At 39.2% G+C, this 8414-nt stretch overlaps 1 protein-coding gene across 1 annotated transcript; it reads right to left on the reverse strand.

The window, feature by feature from the left end:
* Positions 1-4390: 4390 nt before the first annotated feature.
* Positions 4391-6165, reverse strand: LOC104118581 (GATA transcription factor 12-like). The gene is made up of 2 exons (XM_009629857.4): positions 5710-6165; positions 4391-5375 (listed from the first exon to the last, which is right to left on the reverse strand). The coding sequence occupies exons 1-2, from the start codon at positions 6007-6009 to the stop codon at positions 4641-4643; spliced, it is 1035 nt and encodes a 344-aa protein (XP_009628152.1). The 5' UTR covers positions 6010-6165; the 3' UTR covers positions 4391-4640.
* Positions 6166-8414: the final 2249 nt, after the last annotated feature.

The raw sequence follows: 8414 nt of genomic DNA on the forward strand, positions 1-8414 counted from the left end.
CGTTGGTAAGTGGCACCGGCGTTCTTTAAACTAAATGTCATCATGTTGTAGCAGTATGTGCCGTATTTAGTGATGAAGTAGGTTTTTTCCTGATCACCCGGGTCCATCCGTATTTGGTTGTACCCGGAGTAGGCATTGAGAAAACTAAGGATCTCGTGGCTGTCCATGGCATCGATTATTCAATCGATGTTGGGAAAAGGGAAAGAATCCTTGGGACATGCCTTATTCAAATCCTTATAGTCTATATATATTCTTAATTTGTTCTCTTTTTAGGGACTACTACTACATTTGCTAACTAATTCTGGTATTGAACCTCCCGAATGAACCCTATTTTAAGGAGTTTAGATACCTCGTCCTTGATGAAATCATGTTTGACCTCGGACTCGGGTCTCCTCTTTTGCTTGACCGGATAGAACTTCGGGTCCAGGCTCAGCTTGTGAGTGGTTATCTCCGGTGGGATCCCTGTCATATCAAGGTGGGACCAAGCGAAACAATCTATGTTAGCCATAAGAAGATGAATGAGTTTTTTCCTGAGCTTGGGATTTAGCCCCGTGCCTAGGTATACCTGTCGATCGGGTAGATGCTCGTCCAATATGATCTGTTCCAGCTCCTCAACAGTCGATTTGGTGGCGTCGGAATCATCGGGGCCTATAAAAGACCTTAGTATCTCGTAATCATCGTCTTCATCAGTCCCCTATTTTTCCGGTTGTGTCGGAGCTAGTGTCGGTAATTGCTATTTGGTTTCTAGCATTGTAATCGAACTCGACCCATTTGTCGTTGTAAGTGCGGATACCGAAATCGCCTCTTCGATCGCAAACATATCCTTTGCTGCTGGCTGTTATCCATAGACCGTTTTAATTCCATCTGGTGTTAGGAATTTTAACACTTGGTGTAAAGTTGAGGGCACTGCCCTCATGTTGTGGATCAATGGCCTTCCGAATAAAGCATTGTACCTCATGTCCCCTTCGATTACATAAAACTTAGCTTCTTGTATGATCCCGACGGTGTTTACCGGTAATATTATCTCACCCTTAGTGGTTTCACATGCCATATTGAATCCGTTTAGAACTCGGACCGTATGCACGATTTGGTCTTGTAGACCGAGCTGCTCCACGACCCTCGATCGAATAATGTTGGTCGGGCTACCTGGATCAATTAACACACGTTTAACTTGAATTTTATTTACGAGTACAGATATTACCAGCGCATCATTTTAGGGTTGTACAATCCTTTCTGCGTCCTCGTCGTTGAAAGATAAATTTCCTTCTGGTATGTAGTCTTGAATTCGTTTCTCCTTAGTGATGGATACTTTGGTGCGTTTCAATATCTGTCCCTGAAGGATATCGACCCCACCGATGATCATGTTAATGACATGTTGAGGTTCTTCTTGTTCTGCCTATTTGTTAGAATCCCTGTTCCTGAAATGATTCTTGGCTCGGCCGTTTAAGAATTCTCGAAGATGCCTGTTATTGAATAGTCGGGCCACTTCCTCTCTCAGCTGTCAACAATCTTCCGTTCTGTGGCCGTGAGTGCCATGATATTTGCACATATGGTTAGGATCCCTTCTGGTTGGATCGGATTGTAGAGGTCGAGGCCATTTGGTATCTTTGATGCGCCCGATAGCTGATACAATAGCGCCAACATCTGCATTAAAGTTATATTCTGATAGCCTCGGTGCTTCTTTAGGCCCGATGGACCTATCAAATCTGGTTTTGGTCAGGAGTCCTCGGTTGCTCTGACTTCAGTCATTTCTCCATTTGTTTCTCATGGAGTTCCTCCTGGATCCACTGCTTCTTCAGTTTCATTATATGGATGATAACGATCTCTGTTTGGCCTCGATTCATGATCGATGTCTCTCTTGACTCTATCGAAGGTTCTAACGGGATAAACAGACCCCGAGGGGGCTTCGAGTTGATCATCTTCCACTTTGATCTTCGATTGATGCCGGTTATGCACGTCGGGCCAAGTAACGGCCGGATATTCTATCAGGTTTTGTTTCAACTGCTGCAAAGCCACCGAGCTTCTAACATTGCCCTTCAGTGAAAGCCTGAACAGCCCAATCATTAGCGACCGATGGCAGATCCATTCATTCCATTTGAAAACGGGACACGAACTCTCTAAGCATCTCGTTATCTTTTTGTTTTAATTTGAAGAGGTCTGATTTTCTGGTCTCGACCTTGATGGCTCTGGCGTGTTCTTTCACGAAAGAATCAGCAAGCATAGCAAATGAATTAATAGAATTAAGAGGTAAGTTACGATACCATATCATAGCCCCTTTTGATAGGGTTTCTTCGAACTTCTTCAATAGGAAAGACTCGATCTCATCATCCTCCAAGTCATTCCCTTTGATGGAACATATGTGAGAGGTTACATGCTCATTTGGGTCGGTCGTTCCGTTATAGTTAGCAATATCGGGCATGCGGAATTTCTTAGGGATTGGCTTCGGATCCGCACTCGGGGGAAAAGATTTTTGCACTAACTTATTGGAATCCAAGCTTTTTAATATTGGTGGAGCTCCTGGGATTTGGTCTACTTTGGAATTGCAGATTTTCACCTTTTTGTCATTAGCTTCAATTTTCTTCTCCCCTGATTCTATTCGTTTTGTCACCTCCTCGAGCATCTTTATCATCTCGAGGTTGGCCCCCGATTCATGTTCATTTGACCTTTCTATGACCGGTTCATCCCTGCGGGCGACTTCCTGGGGTGGATCGGGCACGAACCTGCTCGGTGCATGGCTTTTGTTCTGTAACTGAGCGATCGCCACCTGTTGAGCGTGCAACATTTCGAAGATCACCCGAAGACTGACCCCATCTACTTCAATATTTTGTGTGTTTCGAGTTGCCGATCGGGCTCCACCACAGACGCTATTTTCGGGGTCGGTAGGCAAGTTTGCGTCGATAGTCACATGTGAATTAGCGTCAATCAGATCTGGGATCATAATTCCCATGGGATCAACGGGCGATACTCCTTCACTGGGCGCTATGTTATTATTTTCACCGTGATGACCGAACTCGTTGTTAATGTGTAGGGGTGCTGATTGAGAGTTTGACATTTTGTGTTTTAACCTTAAATGAGACACTTCAAAGAGCAAGTGTAAAGTAGTGTGTGTTATAGAGATTTGTACCAAATAACCACTATTATCCTTAGCCCCACGGTGGGCGCCAAATGGTTTTCCCTCAAAATCGGATAACAATTTAATTTATAAGTGGTTTTAAGGATACATGATTTAATTTGATACTAAACGACAAATCATATTGCAATTGAAAGAAGTAATGGAAAAGTGAATGCAAACCGCTTAAGTTGAACAGTCTTAGCGTTTGAAGGTTAGCCATCATCGAGCCAAAAATGCTTTTATTGATAACAGAACAACAAGATAATAATAAGAACTTGAAGAGAATAATAATATACTGCTTTGGAATGCGTGTTACAATGTGTTTTACAAGTAATCAAACCCCTTATATAGTAGGGGAGTCATATTTTAGGTACAATTCTATAAAAGGTAAAAATCTCTTGGTTTGCTGATTTGCCGGTTCTTTATTGATACGTGCCGAGATTCCCGTCGAAATATCTGACCGATTATGGATATTTCGGCCTTCCGTTATTTCGGTTTTCTGTTGGTTATACCGGCAATGCTTCCTCGAGCTTATTAGGAGTCAAGGTCGATTCCGGGATCATGAGCTCAATGTTCTCGAGGACGGATATTCTGACCTCGTGTTCCGGTTCGATGAGACTCAGGGTCGATCTTCAACCCCTCACATTCCGAGTTCGATCTCAATAGTCGAGCCCGATTTCGGGCCGTATTCAATTCTATTCTTTGTATCAAGTGAAATAATGATTTTTACTCGCACAAAAATAAATCGTACTATTTTTCAACTTCAAATACTTTTGTTTTCCAATTTCTAACCCGAACACCTACGTAGAATTACTTATATTGCACTAACCTTGAAAAGATACACTACCAAATTCAAGTTTTTATTTTACTTTTCCAAAACTGAGAAAACAAGTTGCTACCTTTTGAAATAGTAATGAAGGTAGAGACAGGAAAGGACCCAGGTTATAGTTGAGTCCGTGAGCCCTCCATGTGCAAATTCCTCACCTTTCAAGTTTTCAAGTTATGGCACCACCCATCACCCTTGGCCCATAGCATTGACAAAGGCAATATGCACCATTGCTCCTATTATTTGCAATTTTGCATCATTCCCCTACCCGCTTTCCAGCTTATTACAGATATTTTTCATCTCTTTGCTTTGACAACAAGCGAATAACATCAAATTCCTTCACTTTTCTCCAAATAGAAGGAATTAACCTATATACATATTTTTAGTATGGAATTAATAAGTGACCACATATAAAGCTAACAAGATAATGACATTAAAAAATTCAACAATACTAGTCTTCAAAAAATCTATGAATTAATACCAAAATTAGGAGAAACGTTACAGAGGACTAATGTCTAATTTGCGTTTAATCTATTCTTTTTTTGGGGGCTCCTCTGGGATTGCTAGGACCCTCCATTTTTCTTAATCCTGATATTCAAATTTCTAAGAATAGATAATTAGGAAAATGGTTGTTAATTAACTCAAACTTTAAACGTGGAAGGCGCAAAGTAGTTAATTATCCCCTACACTAGCTGAACCGTACTAGATGAGGTGCCTGAAATTAGGACCACAGTTTTGATGATGATGAAGCAAGAAATCATCACCACCATTTGATACACCGAAAATTGAGGTTTGACTAATTAACTGATGTTGATGATGATGTGCTGGGTGTCTCTGAAATTCCTTTTGCCTCCGAAGTTCCAGAACCTTCCGATGAGAATTGGAATGCTTCGCCGACACAAACGTCGGGCTCGCCGCCGGCCGATACTCCGGCACCAACCTACCGGACTTGTACCTGACTCCACATGCATTGCACAGTGTCTTTGGACCCATAGGTCCTGTGCGCCACTGCGGTGTTTTTTCAGATGCGCAGTGCAGGCATTTGCGTCCTGGCGTTTCGATGCTCTCTCGCTTCTTCGACGGTGCTTTGGTGGCTTTGGCCGTCGCTGAAGTGCTGTTATTGGCAGCGGCGTCGTTGCTCTCCGATGATGACGTGACCGGGGATAGGAGCAGCTGGAGGCGCGAGGACCAGTCGCAGGGGGCGGCGCGTGAGCGCTTGCTGCGAGCTTTGCCAGGAACAGAAGTGTCGACTGGAAAAGCCGGTGGTGAGTTAGTTCCGGCGGAAATTGTGGTGGCGGAGGAGGAACTGTCGGTGGTGTTGTTTGCGGCGGAATTAATGTTTGTTACAGGGATGAGCTGAAGGTTTTGAACATCGTCACTTGAGAATGATTCCTCCACGAAATTGGACAGCCATTCAAGCTCAGCCAAGTCATCATACTGTTAAAAGCCCAAAAAAAAAAATCTCAGTTTATTGTACTAAATTTTCATAATTATCAACCAGAAAGCAAACGAGGAACAGACTATTGCTTTGAGTGAAAATAAATTGTATGCATTTGGCCTCTGTTATGTAAATGGTGCATGAATTCTTTGAATTTGACACGTGGTTAATTTGTTAACAAATATTCAGACATTATTATGGTATATCCAAACGGAGAACCGAATTAATTACTACCACGTAATAATTTGAGTGCGAAATTGGCGGAAAAAAATGAGACAAATTTAGAAACAATTTTTTTTTTCACCAAGGAAGTGTAAAAAGGAGAGTAATTACCGGAACGCAGAGTTCGCTGCTAGGGAACGGAGCGTCGGTGAAGCTGCGGCAGCTTATGTTACCATTGAAATGGCCATTTTCACCGGAAACAGAGGAATTACAGCTGTCGACCACGGTAACAGTGGAGGAGTCAGCAGAATTACCGGTAAAACTGTCAAAAAAAGCGTCGGTCATGACTTCATCTTCCTTAGAGAAATCCAACAGGTCATCAACGGTGAAATTATTATTATTGTTATTCGAATTTTGTTCGTCCCCGGCATTTGAGAAATAGCCGCTGACGAAGAAATCCGATGCTTCCATTGGAGGAAAAAAGTATGAGGGGAGTCTCAGAATAGAGAGAGTAAGACGCTTAAGAGAAGCAAAGTAACGGTTCCTTTGAGAGTAGTTAAATAGGAAGCTGATAAAAAGGAAGAGAGAATGAAGGAATTGAGTGTGAAGAGGACAGACAAGTGCTGAAGAGCTGAAAGTAAGGGGTCCGGGTCAGGGGGGTTTTCATACTGTAATGAGGGTATTATCTGTAATTTCACAATTATCATTTTTTTTAAATTTTTTTTTAGCCTCTTTACCTCTTACTCCTTATACAATTCTGTTTATTTTTAAATAAATAAAAAATATGCAGTACCTTGCTACTTCTGTAAAGTTGTCCCATTTTACCTTAACACGCTTGTATTTTACTTTTCTTTACTTCTTTTGGGAACAGTAATTGAATTTATAGTGTATAATTCACATCTTATATTAATTTCTGAATTTGAACAAATATGAATGTTTACCACAATGATAATGAGGTTTTGATGTGGTAATGATGTCGAAAATTACTTTTTCTTAGTGGTAAGTAAAGGATTACTTTTGAGTTTGAAACCTTGTTTAAAGGTTAAAAATTGAATACTAAAGGTGCCAAAAATGGATGTCACGGCTGTCATGTGCTGTGCGAATAATTAAATGCAGAATCTGTATGGATTTATCCAAGGTTCTTTTTTTTGTACAAGTAAAGATAATTAGTGTACGTACCGTAATTATTAACTAAATAAAGCAAAAGAGGGAAATTAATGAAGTTAAAAACAGGTGGATTAAGAAAGATAATTAAATGATACAACCCCTTTTCCCTTAAGAATCGATCTAGCAGGTTTTGTCGCCGTGACTCCACCATTAGTGTCCAATTTTACAGCCGGATTCTCCTGCTCTTTTTTTCTATTCTTTTTTCTCTTTGTACGTTTTTATTACTCCACTTTTTTTTATTCCTCGGGAATTGCGCTTTGCCCCCTGCATTTTTTGAAATATTATTTTAAGTTAGCTGTTTCCTGGGTACTGCTATTTTCACAAATTTTTAACTCCATTATTAGTACTTTCTTACCTCCCTAACCACATGTTAATATATTCCTTAACCCACGTTTAAGCACGAACATTACAGCTCAACCCTGTTCAAAATGCTCGGTCATGATTATATCCACATAGGAAGTTTCATTTTTTATCTTCATTCACATTTTGGATAAAGACTCCCATTCTCACCACTAAATTCGGCATTTTGCACAAAATTTAAGGTCCTTTTTTATATCTTCGATTATTGGATATTTTCTACAAGCACGAACTCTGCATTTTATATGATTGAAAATTCACATATACTAGGAAAAAAAAAACAAATCTCGTACCAGAAAATTTATTTTTACTCGAAAAATAATCTACTCGCGTCTAATATTTATACAAATTTACATTAGTTTATCATGGTTAATTATAAAAGTAAAACTGTGTACTATTGATCTATGATAAAGTTTTTATTAAAAATTTATAAAGACATATATTGTATTTGTTCAACTCGTTCAAGTACGCATTGACCCGTTCATTAGAAAATTTAATCAGAAGTAGTTCAAATATATAAAGTCAATTCGTACCAAAAAACAATTACTGCATAGTACTTTTTACAACAATTGTTGTAAAGTATTCTGTTAAAATACATTAAAATTTTCAATTAATATACATAAAAACGAGTCGAAAGTAGTAAAATCCTCAAAAGATGCATCACTCACTTAGTGCAATTCATGTAGCATAATCTTTTTGCTTTTCTTCTTTCTTTCGTTTCCCTTTTTTTTTTAAAAACAAATAGGAAATGGGGATTTCTAATAAGAATTGTTATTGGGCGGGATAATATTACAAATCCCAAGGTAAATAGCAGTTAAAAATGGATAAAGTTAGTTTACATTAAGAACCAATCATTCGCCCACCTTTTTCTCCCAGCTTTCATTTTTTACTTTTTCTGTTTATTTTCTTTTGTTTTTTCTACAAATTATGTAGTAGTACTAGTTGGCTTTGAAGCAGTATAAGTTGGATCAATCGATGTGTGGGGCCTTTCAGAGGGCTCGTGTGGGGTCCGACTAAGCACGTGAGAAAGATAGGGATATTGTCAGCTATCATGTGAGTGACTTTTAAACTAAAGATGCTACATGTTCAATTGTTCATTCAAAGGGCCAAAGCGCTAAATTTTTTTAATTTTTTTTTTAATCTAGTATTAAAAATTTACTGGTCCAATTAATTTTAATTTTTATAACATGAGTCGCATATATTGAAAAGCACATTCTATCAGGAATTTTTCTATTGTCAAGGTCTAACTTGAAAACTCTAATTAAGTGTGAATAAATTTCATAACCAAATATCTTCTCCTGATATATATGGTTGGAATTTTTATTGAAAAACAATTTTGGTTTTATGTTGAT

The sequence above is a fragment of the Nicotiana tomentosiformis genome, chromosome 3 (assembly GCF_000390325.3).
Source record: "Nicotiana tomentosiformis chromosome 3, ASM39032v3, whole genome shotgun sequence".
Classification (NCBI taxonomy): Eukaryota; Viridiplantae; Streptophyta; class Magnoliopsida; order Solanales; family Solanaceae; genus Nicotiana; species Nicotiana tomentosiformis.